General features: G+C 33.1%; 1 protein-coding gene across 4 annotated transcripts in view; it reads left to right on the forward strand.

Moving 5' to 3' along the window:
* The window catches only part of AHI1 (Abelson helper integration site 1), a 184,520-nt gene that overhangs the window by 61,548 nt on the left and 104,829 nt on the right, over positions 1-18,143 (forward strand). For all 4 annotated transcript variants that reach the window (XM_012739468.3, XM_012739470.3, XM_012739469.3 and 1 more), the window contains exons 15-17: positions 312-430; positions 2,761-2,891; positions 4,413-4,553. In XM_012739468.3, the coding sequence (XP_012594922.1) occupies positions 312-430; positions 2,761-2,891; positions 4,413-4,553 (391 nt within the window). The remainder of the gene's footprint in view (positions 1-311; positions 431-2,760; positions 2,892-4,412; positions 4,554-18,143) is intronic.

Below are 18,143 nucleotides of genomic sequence, written 5' to 3' on the forward strand. Positions count from 1 at the left end.
AATGTTAGAAGATGTGTTTATTTGAAGTGCCTTCTTGTTTGAGACTAAATTTTGCAGAAGTGAATATAATATAAAAATGCAAACTAATTAATTGCAGCATTACATAACAATAGAAAAATGCCATTTGCCAGCTTTCTTTCAACCCAAAACTGAAGTTACTTGGAACCGTTTTGCTAACAATTATGAAGACTCTTATGTGGTAGGATTGAAAATGACATTTTAAAATTAATCTTATATTAAAAAAAACAGGTTTAACATTAGAAAGACTGTAGAGTAGTAGTATTTTATGATTTTTTTCTTTATCATTCCAGGAAATTCAAGGAAGTGAGTTTAAGGGAGTTCCAATAAGTTATTTGGAGGTTCATCCCAATGGAAAACGTTTGTTAATCCATACCAAAGACAGTACTTTGAGAATTATGGATCTCCGGATGTAAGTATATTTCAATATTGACAGGATAACTACCCACAAAATAAGTAATGAATTAAATTGTATTCATAAAATGCAGCAATGGTTCTCAGGCAATTTTGTCTCCTCTGGAAACATCTGGCAGTATCTGGAGACATTTTTGATGTTGTTTCTAGCATCTAATGGGTAAAGATAAAAGATACTGCTAAGCATCCTACAGCTCATAGGATAACCCCCCAAAATGAAGAATTATGTGTCCCAAAATGTGACTAGTACTGACACTGAAATGTAGTCACTCACTTTGATTTTCACAATTAAAAAAAGAAACTAGTATTTTCAACAGTGATACTGACTAATAGTATCTCTATGATACTGATACAGTATTATGATATAATATCATAACTGAAGGAGAGGGCTTTTGAATAATACATCCCAATTTTTCTTATTTGTTTTATTTCTCAATAAAGGCAAATATAGAGTAATATCCTTAATGTAAAAGGCAGAAGCAGAGTCCTGGGGAAACCAGCATGAACTTCTAGTGTGCTTTTTGTTTTGGTGTTAAGAGGTCCTATAAAATAAATAAGAGAAAGCTATTTTATTATATTTTTTAGTTGTATATAGAAAGGCTAATGTGGTGATTTATATTAGTTTAATTCTGTAAATATCTTTTTAGGGTTAACCATTAAGCCCTTCTTTATTTATGTAGAACAATTCAAGACACTGGCATGGGTGTTGTGGGAGAATGATAAGCAGGATTACGCTATCAGTTTATCATCTAGTTGTGTACCTTCAAAGTAAAACAAACATTTAATTAGGCTAAAATGTAAGATCTTGTATGAATGGAAGTTGTTTATTTTCTGTATACATATCATCCATGCCATGCGTGGCAGAAAGCAAGTACTCAATATATATTAATATTTTTAATGAATATAAATTTATAATAAAAGGATTATATCTTTAATAGCAACAAGAAAACCAACAGCTATCTCATAATCTGTTAAAGGCTCTATTGAGAGGTTAGCATTTGAGCTCAATCTTGAAGGATTGGTAGAATTTAGACAAGATAGAAGTAGGATGCAAAACATGAAATAAAGTTCAGAAGTGGGATAATAAGTGTTCAAAGCAGAGTGCATTAGTCTGTATGAGCATAGGTTTCTTGGCAAGGAATACTAGGAGAGAATTTTTTAGAAATAGAAATTAGAACCAGATTAGAAGGCCAGTCTAAGAAGTTCAGTTACTCCCTTTTTAAGCAGTAGTCTACAGCTTAAGAATATGCTTGAGCTCTGCAGACACACTCCTTAAACACTACCTTTTCACTCTTTACTAGCTTATCTTTTACTGATTATCCTCTCTGTGCCTTTCTTTCCTCATCTGTCAAATGGGAGAAATAATGTACCGTACTCAAGGGTTTTGTGGTGGAATAAGCAAGTCAATACATCCAAAGTATTTAGAATAGTAAAGCCCTTAGCAAGGACTCCAAAAATGTTTGACTCAGTAGCCCCAGGTCTGGGAATTTATGTTAATAAAATTGTGAAACAGTAAAATTATATGTATACATGTAAGATTGTTCATAGAAATTATGCTTATGGTAGGAGAAAGCCAGAAACATCCTAAATGTCATCTAAAAACAGAAAATTTTTAAAGATATGTTTATACAGTGATATATACCAATTGAAATGATTATGTATAATCTATATTTTCTGATGTGGAGATCCATTATTTATTGTTGAGTAAACAAAACATGTTACAGAGCATCCTGTCTAATATCCTCTCTGTAAACCAGGGATTTTAATAGTACCTACCTGGTATATAGTATGTGCTGAAACAGTGTTAGCTGTTATTCATAAGTAAAAAAGTCTGGAAGGCCGTGCACCATATTTAATAGATGATTTAATGATATGTTTTATCTAATATTTCTTCAGGGATCAAGTACTTCTTGTGTGATTTTAAAAATTCATCAGGTAGAAGAAAATATAAGAGCATAAAATTTCTATCCATTAATTTTAGTAACCAACTCAAATGCTACTTTCATAAAGTAGTCTCTCTTCATAGATAGAATTAATAATCTCTTATACAAATCTACAAAGTACTCTCTGTTCTTTTGTGATACTTTCTATATCTACCTTCTATTTTACATGGATGCATTTTTTCTCTTTCCTGCTAAATTATAAACTCCTTGAGCTCTGGGATTAGCTCTTCTTTATCCTGCATCCATTGTAAAATGTCTTTCATATGACAGATTCTCAAAAATTGTTTGTTAAGTGGAAATTAAGTATTTAAAAGAAAAAGTTTTCTACCACCAGTCATTTAAATGGTTAAGACAAGTTACATTGTAAAATCTTTTTTGTTTATAGATTAGCAGCAAGGAAATTTGTAGGTGCAGCAAATTATCGGGAGAAGATTCATAGTACTTTGACACCATGTGGGACTTTTCTCTTTGCTGGAAGTGAGGATGGTATAGTATATGTTTGGAATCCAGAAACAGGTAAATATGTGTTGAACTTCAAAAATCTTTTGGGAGGGTAGGGGTTTGAGGAAGTGTGAACACCCTACTATTAATATTTTATGGAATCATTTTCAAGGAAATTCTGATTTCAGGTTTTCAATTATGTTTTTTAAGATTAGAAAGCCTTTAATGGAACTCAGCTGCAGTCTAAACTTATGTTAAATTTTTTCTTTCTTGTTTTAATATCTTCATGGATTTAGAATTTCACATTATAATTGAAGGTTTATTCCTTCCCTGCCTATAATGAAATATTGCTGATCTTAGAGAGGTATTTAATGAGGGTTGAAATGTAAAATACAAATGTTATAAGCTAAATTTGGAATGCAACTAGGTAAACAAATGGTTAAACATCTATAATATATTTTCATTAGTAACAAAAACATTCCTGTGATAGTTTTTAGTGTCTGAAACTTAAATAACAGTTTGCCTAAATTACTGCAATTCAGGTTTTTTCTAATAAAATAAACTGTTACATTGGGAAGTTCACTGTGCCTCACCTTTGCTTTTCAAAAGAAAAGCTGAAACTTCATGAACATTTTTTTGACAAGAAATTGAGAGAATTTCATATAATGTACTTCAAAATTTCTTTAATGAACAGTATTTGATTTTGCCTTGTTTATTCTCTTGTTATTTTCTTTAGGCATTTCCACTGGTCACTTAATTTAGTTGTGGGTTTTTGTTTTTTTTTCCTGTACCATGTTTTGATACTTCAGTATCAATTTAGAAGCATTAAGTTACTCTTCCCTTTCAATAAATAGATCTAGTTTCCTTGCTATTTGGCTTTTTTGACTGCTTTTTCCTGGGTTCCTCAGTCCTCTGCTTTAGGCATCTTTTAGCCATAGTCATAGGTATCTTTCAAACAGTTGATACCTCAAACAGCCTCTGGGAAAAAAAATATAAAATTTAATCCCTCACCAAAAATCCCCAAACCAGAGAGTTTCTTCCGTTTTTAAAGTCCTATAATTCCTCTCCTAGTTCTGCCCAGAGTTTCTGTTAGTTGGTGTTTGCTCAGCTCTGTCAGCTCTCCACACTTCATTGGAGGACCTGCAGCCTCAAGGCCACATGTGGCCTCCAGATCCCTAAGTGTGGCCCCTCAACCAAACCCAAATTTCACAGAACAAAGACATTTATTAAAAGGATTTTTTCTGTACAATTTGGATTCAGTCAAAAGGCTGCACTCAAGGATCTGGAAGGCTACCTGTGGCCCCAAGGCTGTAGGTTCCCCAGGCACTTTGTCTTTATTTTGTGCCTTAAAAACCTCAATGAAGAGGTTGGATTGAAAAGTAGAAAGAGGAGGGCCAAGACAATGCAAAATAATGATAATCATTCAATGTAATGGTACTCAAACATTTATAAATACTTGAGGTTTTCATGTAACTAATAAGAGCTTCATTGATACTATACATATTTTCTAGTAAGTTACAGAATAATCTTGTAATGAGAAACATCTGATGACATAGCACAGAATATTGAATCTCTCTCTCTTTTTTTTTTTTTTAGGAGAACAAGTAGCCATGTATTCTGACCTGCCATTCAAGTCACCCATTCGAGATATTTCTTATCATCCATTTGAAAATATGGTTGCATTTTGTGCCTTTGGGCATAATGAGCCAATTCTTCTGTATATTTATGATTTCCATGGTAAGTACACTGCTTGATAGGTAAAGAATATTTAGAATAACCTTTATATTTAGACTGAACCAGGAATCATCAGCTCTGTGAAATCTGTCATCTTTTGTATTAACAAAATTCTCTTGACTATACTGTAAGAGCCAGATTAAATAGATTGTATTATGTATAAATGCTGTAACATTTTATTCTTTTGGAATTAGTATGGAATTTAAATGTTGGCACAAGTACACATAATGGCTTTGCCCTTATGTTGCAATTATAGAAAGGTAGCCACCACTTGCTTTAGAAATCAACTTAAATAAGTAATATTTATTTAAAAATTATTTGGGGATTGTTAACTAAATTCAAAAGGTAAAGGACACTTAGGACATGTGGATCTTTAATGTTTTCAGTTGAATATCAAGTTAATTTTTTATTCTATGTTTTTGTTCTTACTAAAACATATAATTTTAGGAAGTTGTAGTTCTGAGAGTTTAACAAAAGTTAAAAAAAAATCAAATGTCAATAAAAACAAGATCTGGAATTAGAAATCCAGTGTCTTTTTCAGCTCTAAAGTTATATAATCCTATGATTTTGAGAAATAATAGGGGAATAAAACTTTGAATACATTTTTCAGGAATAGTATGGAATTCTAAGAATGATTTATGGTATTTTTCATGTATTTCTTTCATTTCTATCTTGAAATTAGGATTTTGTTGTTCTACATTATACTAATAGTGCTCTCAAAATTACAGTTGAATTTTCTTCGTATATCAACTCTTGTACAAAAACAAAAGGTCTTTATTAGTTTCTTAGATTACGTAGAATGTTTCATGGCATCATTCACTGTTTTTGATAAGCTAGAATGTCTAACATACATGTATAGTTACACAGATATCATAAATGCATAAATATATAAATATGTATATAGATTACATTAATGTAGAACTATTTGGACAAAGTATTTTAAATTAATGAAATATGTAAAATTAAGTTCATTAATTTTATTACAGATTGAATTTTTTAATGGTTATGGGAAGTGCTAAGTTATTAGACAATTAAGTTAAGTTATAAACCTGAAGTTCTTATCATAGTATGGATTATATTATGTCTTTCTAGGTGATTTATATTAAAAAATAATGCATTAAGTCAAGATTCATCTTATTTTTAAAGAACTTTACAGAGATGAAATAATTTCTGCCACACATATTCAAGTTTATAGAACACTATTACTAATGGTGGAATTGTTAAGCAACACAGTACCATTTACTATTACAAGCAAATATTAGAGAAAGTAAACATTGCCTGATTATTGGAAAAAAAATGAATTTCTCAAATTATCCAGTGTCTACATCTGGTGTCTAGTTGTCACGGGTATCCTGAAACAATTCTTTGTACCCACTCTTAAATTTTCACATAAACCAAGAGAGTTACACCTAAGTATTTTATATTTGAAACTGTTATATAGGAAATAGGCAGCACAGTTATTTCCTCAGACTCTTAAGAGGTTTTATAATAGTCTTCATTCAATTTCTAATTTGCTTTAGAAATTTTAAAGTTCTACTCTTTTTTCGTCAGTGTATTTACTTTTTGTTGTTGATGATGAAAGATTTTATGCTTAGATTAGCCCAGGATACTTAGGTTTGCTAATTTGGTATTTAGGTGATAGGCATAGAATTCCATTTTAGAAGCATAGTAGAAAGCGCAAAGTGTTTTAAGAGTACAAAAACATGGGTTTTAGGCTACATTCTGTTACTAAAGTGACCTTGTACAAGCTTCTTGCCTTCCTGAAGCTCCTTTTTCTTATCTATTGAAAGGTACTACAGTACTAGTACCTGTCCTACCTAAGAGAGTTGTTTGTAAGGATACTATGAGACACAGTTACTGTGAAAGTGCTTTGTAAATTGATAAGCACTATATTAAAGCAAACAAAAGATAAAATGGTTGTTATCATGCTCATCCAACCAGTATAAACTTGACTTTATAAGAACCTATGTTTTAATATACTGATAAGCATTCCTAAATGGGATGGAATTGAAAAAAGGGTTTTTTCCCCACTCTGTTGGTCAGCCTTTTCCTTTTATTTATTAAGGTGTGTGCCTTTCCAGGTTAATTTATTAGAAAATAAATGCATAAAGTTAAGAACATAATGTTATATTCACACTATTTTAATGTGGAGGAGGAAGGATTTCCATGAGCATTTTAGAAATTAAAATATTCAAATAATAGCCACATGAAATTAAAATTATTTTGGGCAGTATATTAAGAACACGATTTTTGATGCACAGACACACCTTTACAAACAAATTAGAACTCAAAATGTTTCAATACTTTTCCCAACTCTTTGCTTTCTGTTTTTAAAAAGAGGAAGCTTAGGCCGGGCGTGGTGGCTCACGCCTGTAATCCTAGCACTCTGGGAGGCCGAGGCGGGCGGATTGCTGGAGGTCAGGAGTTTGAAACCAGCCTGAGCAAGAGCGAGACCCCGCCTCTACTATAAATAGAAAGAAATTGGCCAACTAATATATATATATATATAAAATTAGCCAGGCATTGTGGCGCATGTCTGTAGTCCCAGCTACTCGGGAGGCTGAGGTAGTAGGATTGCTTGAGCCCAGGAGTTTGAGGTTGCTGTGAGCTAGGCTGACGCCATGGCACTTACCATAGCCTGGGCAACAAAGCGAGACTCTGTCTCAAAAAAAAAGAGGAAGCTTAGGAAGAAGTTAAGTAATCTCAAGCCATCCAAGATTTAGCAGAGTTCTTGTGAATGATATAGATCAATAAGAAAACAAAAAGTTGTTTTAGACTCTAAAATATTGTATTCATTAAGTCAAAATTTTTCATTGAAAATTATATTTGTAATGACCTATAATAGTTTTGTCTTATATTTTATTTTTTAATACAGGAACATTTTGTCCAAACTTTCTTATCTGAAAATAAAGTTTACATGTGGTTTAGTATAAATTTTTTAATGATATGAAATTGAAAAGATACAAAATAGTTAAGTGCTTTTTAAGTAGTGCTTATCAGAGCTTCTTATAATTTTCAAGGAAAATGGAGCAAGCTTTTTAAAAATAAGTTAAATAAGCTGCAAATGAGACCACAGTGGTAGCTAAATGTATCATCCATCTTTCATTTGTAGCAAAATCTGTGAAGAGACAGCAAGCATCTTTCCCCGTTAAGCATATGTTCAGGTTGTGGTCTTTTGGGTCTTTCATTCTACTGACTTTATGCTTTTTTTGGTAAGAAATATGATTTTTACTTTCAGAAGGCAGTTTTATTTGCCTGATGTTGAAAGAGTTAATCATCTAGTAATACAAAATTTAGTCACAGAGTACCACAACTAATACACTTTTAGGATTCCCATAATAACAGAGTACTAGTCATAGAAACGGATTCTACTGAATTAAATTTATGAAGCTAGACTTTAGCCCTTAATGTTTTGTAATAAATCAATATTTTTATACATCAGTCTCTAGTATGCTGTTCTACAGTTAATAATTATAGTTAATACTTACATGGCACTTTCTATGTACCTGGTGCTTTTTAAAGCCCTTTACCTATATCTATTTAAGTTTTCACAATAATCTTATGACATAGGGGTTATTATTAACCCCATTTTACAGGAGCCAATACAGACTGGTCTCAGCATCCAAGCTCTTATTTGCTACACTATATTGCCTCTTCAGCAGATTTCTTGAAATACTAGCTTTGGAGTGTGTAATAATCAAACTTTTTTTTCCTTACAATATCATTTTCTCTCTACTTCTCTTGTAGAGTATGTACTTTCTTTGTAGTACCTAGCCTGAATACTGACACATAATGAATGCGTATGTATTAATAGTATTTTAAGTAAGGTCAGGTCTAATTTGGGAAGGTCTCAGCATTAGCTCATAGGTAATGAGCCTGATTTTTCACTAGGTGGCATTATCTCCTCTGAGCCATTATTAACTCTGGAGTGCCTTTTAGTCATAGTGTCTTGGGCAAGACAAATCTTTATTGAGCACCTATTAAATGCCAAGTTGAACTGGGCTGTGAAACCCAGGAATCAGACTCAGATTACCATGCTCTTTTTCCAGTCCTTGGTGCTACCTAAGTAGTTGATTAAACCTCTAGAAGAACTTGAGTTAAACTGAAATGTAATTTCTACCTTTGACATGATTTTATTAATACAATGCATATTCATTGCTGATCACCTACATTGTCATTGTTGATAACCTTATTTGTTTACATTGTGGCATGTGTTACCCCAGAGTTCAGGACAACATGTACCTTTAGATTCCTATAAAATTTTGTTATATAACTTGTTCATTGACTAAAAAGCCTATAGTATTTATAATGCCATAGGTCTAACATATTAACTAGCATGTCACTAATGTGCAATAAATGTTTTAACAGTTATAAATCCCATGGAATAGCATTTTTATTAAATTTTATAAATATTAAATGATAATTATCAGTAAATTTGGAGCTAATAAGGGTAGTAGCAGTTACCATTTATTAAGAATTTACTATGTGTCTGCCACTCTTACAAGCATTTTATATATATTGCCTCATACAATCCTAAAACACTTTGAGTTGGGTACCATTATTATCCTCATTTTGCAGATAATGAAAGTGATGTACAGGGAATATGAAGTAATTTTCCTGAAGTAACACAGTTGGTGGTAAAGCCACCATTTGATTCCAGGTTGTGTGACTTCAGAGCCCATGTTCTTAATGCATTGTCTGTCACAGCTATTTATTTAGTCTTTGCATTTCTTGTATTATGAAGTGACTTAAATTAAGAAGGTAGTTAAATATTCCTACAGTGAAATGTGTTGTTTGTTTTCAATTTCGATATTTAGGAGAACCACTTAAGACAGGAAGTTTACTTTTCTAGTATTATTACTAATAGTTCACTCCTTTAAGTGAAGTATATATTTTTATATTCTTCACACTATAGATTACTTTGGTTTGAAAGTTAATGTCATTCAAAGGACATATAGAGGCCGGGCGTGGTGGCTCACGCCTGTAATCCTAGCACTTTGGGAGGCCGAGGCGGGCGGATTGCTCAAGGTCAGGAGTTCGAAACCAGCCTGAGCGAGACCCCGTCTCTACCAAAAAATAGAAATAAATTAATTGACCAACTAAAAATATATATACAAAAAATTAGCCGGGCATGGTGGCGCATGCCTGTAGTCCCAGCTACTTGGGAGGCTGAGGCAGTAGGATCGCTGAGCCCCGGAGATTGAGGTTGCTGTGAGCCAGGCTGACGCCACGGCACTCACTCTAGCCTGGGCAACAAAGTGAGACTCTGTCTCAAAAAAAAAAAAAAAAAAAAAAAACAAAGGACATATAGAAAACTTAGTCAACTTGATGATTTTGAGCATAAACCAGTTCCCTGACTTCCTCATTCAGGCATTTTCTTAAATGCTTACATTGGTGCTTCTTAAAATGCACCAATAAGGAAGAATGGTATGATGCAAAATAGGCAAGAGTGTGGTAGGAAACACTGGAGTAGCACTTAGAGCACTAGAGTTCTAGACAAAATAGTATCACTCTCTGACACTGGTCAAATAATTTATCTTTTTTACAATTGCTTTTTCACCTGTAAAAAAATAACACCTATTCTATTTTATCTCAGTATTTTTCTCAAAGGATAAAATGAAACTGTAAAGTGAGACATGAAGCATAGATACAGACACACTTCATTTTCTTGTGCTTCACTTTATTGAACCTCACAAATACTGTGTTTTTTTTTTTTGTTTTTTTTTTGAGACAGAGTCTCGCTTTCTTGCCTAGGCTAGAGTGAGTGCCGTGGCGTCAGCCTAGCTCACAGCAACCTCAAACTCCTGGGCTCAAGTGATCCTCCTGCCTCAGCCTCCCGAGTAGCTGGGACTACAGGCACAAGCCACCATGCCCGGCTGATTTTTATATATATATATATTAGTTGGCCAATTAATTTCTTTCTATTTTTATGGTAGAGACGGGGGTCTCGCTCAGGCTGGTTTTGAACTCCTGACCTTGAGAGCAATCCGCCCGCCTCGGCCTCCCAGAGTGCTAGGATTACAGGCGTGAGCCTGTGTTGTTTTTTTTAAACAAATTGAAGGTTTATGGCAACTCTGCATCAGACAAGTCTGTCATCTCCATTTCTCCAACAGTATGTGCCTACTTGATATCTCCGTGCCCATATGAGACAGCAAACTTAATAAATGTTGTGTGTGTTCTGACTGCACCACCACTGGCTGTTCCCCCATTTTTCTCCCTCTGCTTGGGCCTCCCTATTCCCTGAGACGTGGCAATATTGAAATTAGGCTAATTAATAACCCCACAATGGTCTGTAAGTATTCAAGTGAAAGAAAAGTTGCATGTCTCTTACTTTAAATCAAAAACTAGAAATAATTAAGCTTAGTGAGGAAGGCATGTTGAAAGTCAAGATAGGCCCAAAGTTAGACCTCTTGTGCCACTTAGCCAAGTTTCGAATGCAAAGGAAAGTTCTTTAAGGAAGTTAAAAGTGCTACCCCAGTGAACATGTGAATAAGAAAGCAAATAGTGGAGGCTGGGAGGAGAAAGCAAAATAGCCTTGTTGCTGATGTGTAGAGTTTTAGTGGTCTGGATAGAAGATCAAACCAGCCACAATATTCCCTTAAGCCAAAGCCTAATTGAGAGCAAGGCCTCTTATTTTTTGTCAATTCTATGAAGGCTGAGAGAGGTGAGACAGCTGCAGAAGAAAAGTGGGAAGCTAACAGAGGCTGGCTGATGAGGTTTAAGGAAAGAAGTCATCCCCATAATATAACTGTACAAGGCGAAGCAGCAAGTGCTGATTACAAGCTGCATCAGGTTATCCAGAAGATCTAGGTAAGGTAATTGATGAAGGTGGCTAGACTAAACAGATCTAGGTAAGGTAATTGATGAAGGTGGCTAGACTAAACATATTTTCAGTGAAGACAAGACTGACTTACGTTGAAAGAAGTGCTGTCTAGGACTTTCATAACTAGAGAGAAGTCAATACCTAGTTCCAAAGGACAGTCTGATTCTATTATTAGGGGCTAATGCATTACATTGAAGCCAGTGCTCATTTACCATTCTGAAAATACTAGGGCCCTTAAGAATTATGCTTAATCTCTTCTGCCTGTTATAAATGGAATAACAAAGCCTGGATGACAGCACATCTGTTTACAGTATGGTTTACTGGGTATTCTGAGTCCACTACTGAGAACTGCTCAGAAAGATTCCTTTCAAAATACTACTGTTGTTTGACAGTGCACCTAGTCACCCAAGAGCTCTGATGGAGATGTATAAGGATATTAATGTTACTTTCATGCCTACTAACATAACATGCATTCTGCAACCTATGGATCAAGGTATCATTTTGACTTTCAAGTCTTATTTAAGAAATATCTTTCATAAGGCTGTAGCTGTCAGAGATAGTGATTCCGCTGATGGATTTGAGCAAAATAAATTGAAAATCTTCTGGAAAGGATTCACCATTCTAGATGCCACTAAGAACATTCATGATTCATGGAAGGAGATTATCAACATTAATAGGAGTTTGGAAGCAGTTGATTCTAACCCTCAGAAATGATTTTGAGGACTTCAAGAATTCAGTGAAGGAAGTAACTGCAGATACGGTAGAAATATTAAGAGAACTAGAATTTGAAGTGGAGCCTGAAGGTTGACTGAATTGCTGCAATCTCATGATCAAACTTTAATGCATAAGGAATCACTTATTATGGATGAGCAAAGAAAGTGGTTTCTTGAGATTGAATGTACTCCTGGTGAAGATGCTGTGAACATTGTTGAAATGACAATAAAGGATTTAGAATATTAGGTAAACTTAGTTGACAAAGCAGCAGCAGGGTTTGAGACAACTGACTCTAATTGTGAAAGAAGCTCTACTGTGGGCAAAATACTATCAAATAGCATCGTGTGCCACAAAGAAATCTTTCATGAAAGAAGAGTCAGTCAGTGCCACAAACTTCATTATTGTGTTTTTTAAAGAAATTTCCAGTCACCCCAGCCTTCAGCAACCACCACCCTGTTCAGTGAACAGCCATCAACATGGAGGCAAGACTCTCCTCTAGCAAAAAGATTACAACTTGGCTTTATGGCTTAGATCATTAGCTTTTTTGAACCACTGAAGTATTTTTTAATTAAGGTATGTACATTGTATTTTTAGGCATAATGCTATTATACACTTAATAGACTACAGAATAGTATAAACATAACTTTTATATACACTGAGAAATAAAAAAATTCATGTGACTCGCTTTATTGCATTATTTGCTTTATTGTGGTGGTCTGGAGCCTAAACCTCAGTATCTCAGAGTTATGCCTGTATTAGAGTTCATGAACAGGGCTGCTGTAGGGAAATCTTAGCTATTTTCTTTAACAATGCATGTGTCACACATTTTCAGTTGAATAGCATGATGTGTGATGGTTGATAATGGAATAGGAAATCAACAAGAGGAGAATGGCATGTACTACAAGGGGATTTGCAGATAGTTTATTATATTTTGATGTCTAAATGACAGAATTGTCAAATGATGGTAGATGTTCTCATATTTGGTTGGCTATGAGACTTGAATCTGCTACACATTCTCATATAGCTTTTGAATACTTTTATTAGAACACTTCTAAGTTGTTCTTAATATTTAAAATATGTCAAGGAAATAGAGAATTATTAATAGGCCTTGAAGCATACCTAAGCTATCAGAATTGAAGTGTTACTTCTTGGATCCATCTACTCAGTATCTTAAGATGACCTGAAGGAGGAATAAGTCAGGCCAGGTAAAATGCAATTAAAAAAAAACCTTTTAAGCCCTTGAACATTTTCTACAGATAGTACAGAAAGAGATGGAAGGTGCTTTGTAACTGCTAAATGCTGGGAAACTAGAGAAGTAGAGCTACCATCTTACAGGAATCATTATAATTGGAAATATAATACTTTATAAATAAAGGAATTAAGTATTCTGTAAGATGACCATATATATTAATGGTAACAGTGCAAATCTTGAACACAGGAATTAAATGTTGAACCAAAGGGAAATGTTACTGCTAATATAATGTATGAGAAAGAATATGTTGTGATTTTAATTGTACTTTATTAAAAAGTCAGTAACATAAGTACACGTAGATTTTAATAATAGCAAGCCTTGTATTTGCCCAAAAGTGAAGGACAATGGATTAAAATATCTTATTTCCTCCATTCTTCCTCCAATAAAGATAAAAATATCCTGAGAAAACTATATTATTTTTTATAATTGTTTAAGTCAGGAACATACTCAAAAGCACTGAGCTTATTATGTAAATCAAAGGATTGTCAGTTATAAAAATATTTTAAGAATTTTTTTAATTCTGTAAAATTTAGAATCCCAAATTATAGCTTTATTAGAAGAAAATTTAGAAGCATTTGATGGATATAACTTTTTTTAACCAAATGTGGTTGCTGTCCCTGTGCTGTCAGCATTTTGTCCATTCTTCTACTATATCATTTAGTACCTTGCAATAATTTCTTCATCCCTAAAAGGTTGAAACCCCAAGAGGGGCGGTGTCTTTGTATTCCCAAAGCCTGCTCTAGTGTGTGGTACATGATAACTCCTCAAAAAATGATGAAAGGATAGGAATGAGACTATTGAAATTCTGAGTTTTAAATATACAAGGGGAGGACAGAAGTAAATTTTAAACATGCAAAGTTAAATTAGCACAAAGTAAAGTAATGATGAAGTAAAGAAATACAGTTATTTAATGGCAACATCATATTCCAGCAATGGCCTGTGGTATATTTTAAAAATCTCTGAAATGTTAAAAGCATAGAGCTTCAGAGAATATCAGAAGTCATCTATTATAACCTATTTTATAACAAAATAGTCTGTATAGTCTGATACAAATAGATTGATGTGTATATTTGGGGAGGGTTGGAGAGGCGGACGAGCACAAGAACTTTTGTAAGCAGCTTCTGTTTCTGGTATCTGAGAAACTAGGTTCTTGTGACTATTTCTGCAGATTTTTTTTACAGCTGCCTTCACAGAACGTAGAGGTGCTAAAGATAGAGTAGGGTGTTGAATTTGACTCCTTGAGTACCAGATGACTTTTATAAAGAAAATTCCCTTTAGATGACATAAACAAGTATTCACAATTGTTTGGGCTCTTTTTTGTTTTCTGCTTCCATTTAGTCCATTTTAATACCTTCTGAAAGGCATTGTATTACCTGGAAAAAGAAAGAGGTAAAGGTTTAGGCCATGCCTTTTGTTATTTTTTTACCAGTTAAAATATTTCTTTTTCAAGAAAGAAAAATAATACATCTTTAGCACGTCATAATACTTAGAAAATACAATTTGGCAAAAAAATAAATAAATAAATAAATAAGGCGTCAAATACTACAATCTTACCTATGCAGCTGTTGCTTATATTGGTGTATATTCTTTTGGGCTTTTTCTATGTTGCATACTTACTCACTTGGATTAAAGTAAACTCATGGTTGGCAAGTACATCTCAGAGAAAAATAACATTAAATAGGTAAACCTAGCTTTACTTTCTATTCATAGCAGCAAATAACAATGTTGAAAGGACAATTTTTAAAAAAGCAAATGAGACAAAGGTCATGAAACACAATATACATTTGTTGATTCATCCCTAAAACCCATCTGCTAATGTTAAACCTTCCAAATTCTAGTCCGTAGAGCACTTTTATTTTCTTTTATAACTCTAATAAAGTTTCTCTTGTTCTTTAAGCAGTTTTTTAAATATTTGAGTATAAAATAAATGCCCGATTGTTCTAGGGAAAAGTTTAAAATGTGTACTGAAAAATAGTAATCAAATGCACACAAATCTATAGAGAAATGGCTGCCCTTCCATTAAGAACAGTCATTGGTATTGGGGAATGTGCATCCCTAAAAGAGTTTGTAAGCAGGATTTCTCCCTCAATAATGCCCTCTGGTACTCACCACCATCAAGGTCTGCAGGGAAAAAGCACAAATTATTGAGCAATTCTTCATTTGTAATGCCTGAATGAAATAGTATATAAACATAGAGACCAAAGACCTAAACTTTTTTGTGTGCCCTATCTCAGAGACATGATGGATAAAACCAAGGTTTATAAAAAAAAGTTGCTACTCCTTTGTATACTCACTGTATTGTTTATAAAATATTTTTTCTTCTAATTAATAACTATTCTGTACATAATTTTGATAGCTGAATTCCCTTTTGTTAAATGAATACACCATAGTTTATTTAAAGAACTGTTGCACAATTATATGTTTTTCAACATTTTAAACAGTACTTCAATATATACCTAGGTACCCTTATTTAATTTGTTCCTTTGGAAAAAATATCTTCTAAGTTGCATTTTAATTCCTTCTTTAATTTTTGGTGAGGTTAAATATTTTTTAATTGGTCACAGTTCTTTTGTGAATTTTTTGTAATGGTTCTTTACCCATTTTCTGTTGAATTATTTCTTTTTAATGAGGACTTTTTGCATATTAAAAATAATTACCCCTTTTATTACCATTGTGTCATTTGATTTTTTGAATAGTTTACTGAGGTATAATTGGCATATAATAATGTATACATATTTAAATGGACACTGATTAGTTTACACATTTATACACTTTGAGGTCATTGCCTCAATCAAGAAAATGAACATGTCCATCGTCCCCAAAATTTACTTTGTGCCCCTTTGTATTCTCTCCCTACCTTCCTCTCACCCCAGGCAACCACTATGAATTACTTTGCACTTTCCAAAATTTTATATAAATGAAAGTATATACCATCTGCTTTTTTTGTCTGGCTTTTTTCACTCATAATCACTTTAAGATAAATCTGAGTTTTAGCATTTATAAATAGTTCATTCTTTTTATTGCTCAGTATTGTTTCATTGTATGGGTATAGCATAGTTTGTCCATTTACCTGCTGAGGGACATTTGGATTGTATATAGTTTTTAGCTATCACTAATATAGCTGCTCCAAATATTCACACACAAGTCTTTGTATAGTTGTATGCTTTCATTTCTCTTGGTTAAATTCCTAAGAGTAGAAGAGCTAGATCATATTGCAGGTGTATATTTAACTTCTTAAAAAGCTGCCAGACTGTTTTCTAAAGTGATTATGCTATTTAACATTCCCAACAGTAGTGTATGAATGCTTCATTATTTTCATATCCTTGCCAAATTTGAAATGGCCAGTCTTTTTAATTTTAGCCATTCTAATAGATATGCTGTACTATTTTATTATAGTTTTAATTCACTTCTCTCTAATGATGGTGAGCACCTTTTTTTGCATGCTTATTTGCCATCTATATAGCTTCTTCAGTGAAGTATCTGTTCAAATCTTTTGCCCATTTTGGAAATTGGCCTGTTTGTTTTCTGATTATTGGGTTTTGAAAGTTCTTTATGTTTTTGCTAGCCAAGTATTGTATCAGGCACATGATTTGCATATACTTTCTCCCAGTTGTTGGCTTGTCTTCTAATTGTCTTAACAGTGTGAAGAACGGAAGTTTGAAATTTTTGTGAAGTCCAAATTATCAAATTGTTCTTTTATGGTTTTTAGTGTTATATCTAAGAAATCTTTGCCTAGTACAAGCCCACACAAGTGATCTACGTTTGCTCCTAAAGTTTTATGGTTTTAGGTTTTACTTTTTGGTCTGTGGTTCATTTTGAGTTATTTTTTGTACATGGTGTGAAATATGGGTCAAAGTTTATTTTTTCACATATGAATATCCAACTATTCCAGCACCATTTGTTGAAAAGATTGTCCTTTCTCCACTAAATTTTCTTTACACCTTTTCTAGACATGCTGGGCTCTCTCAACACAATCAAACTGTGTTGATTACAATAACTTCATAAGACTTGAAGTCAAGTTGTATTGTTCTTTTTCAAAGTTGTTTTGGCTATTCTAAGTAATTTACGTTTACATGTAAATTTTAGAATTTATTTGACAATTTCTTCAAAAATAAACTCTGGAATTTTGGGTGGGATTGCACTGAATCTGCAGATCACTTGAGTGGGATTAAACTGAGTAGCAAGAATTAGTGTTTTACTAATATTGAGTATTTCAGTGTATGAACACAATGTATTTCTTATGTGCTTCTTCAGTTTATCTCAGCGATGCTTTTAGTTTTCAGTGTACAGGTCTTTCAAATCTTGTATCAGATTTTTTCCCCAAAAACATGTCATATTTTTATGCCATAGTAAATGTTACATGTTTTTAATTTCAATTTCTGATTCTTTATTACTTATATATAGACAATAGAGATCATTTTTATATGGTGATCTCATATCCTGCAACCTTGCTAAAGTTGATTCTGGTACCTTGCTTTTTAGATTCCATTTAGATTTTATACATAGATATGAGGCCATGACCTGAGAGTGAATGTCTTCTTCAGTGTTGTTTCCTATGTGTTTCACTTACTGTACTCTAGTTTAGCTCTGAATAGACAATCATATCTACAAACAGAGGCAGTTTTATTGTTTTCTTTTATATTTTTTCCATTTTTTTGTAATTTCCAGTAGGAGGCTATATCTGGTTCCTTTTAGTCCATTTTGGTCCTAGATGGAAGAACCCTGTTACCTGTCATTTGCTTTTTAATTTTTATTGTGGTAGTGTTTTTATTTTAATGAAGACTCTTCAAATATTCATGTAGCC

The sequence above is a fragment of the Microcebus murinus genome, chromosome 5, assembly GCF_040939455.1.
Source record: "Microcebus murinus isolate Inina chromosome 5, M.murinus_Inina_mat1.0, whole genome shotgun sequence".
In the NCBI taxonomy this organism is placed as follows: Eukaryota; Metazoa; Chordata; class Mammalia; order Primates; family Cheirogaleidae; genus Microcebus; species Microcebus murinus.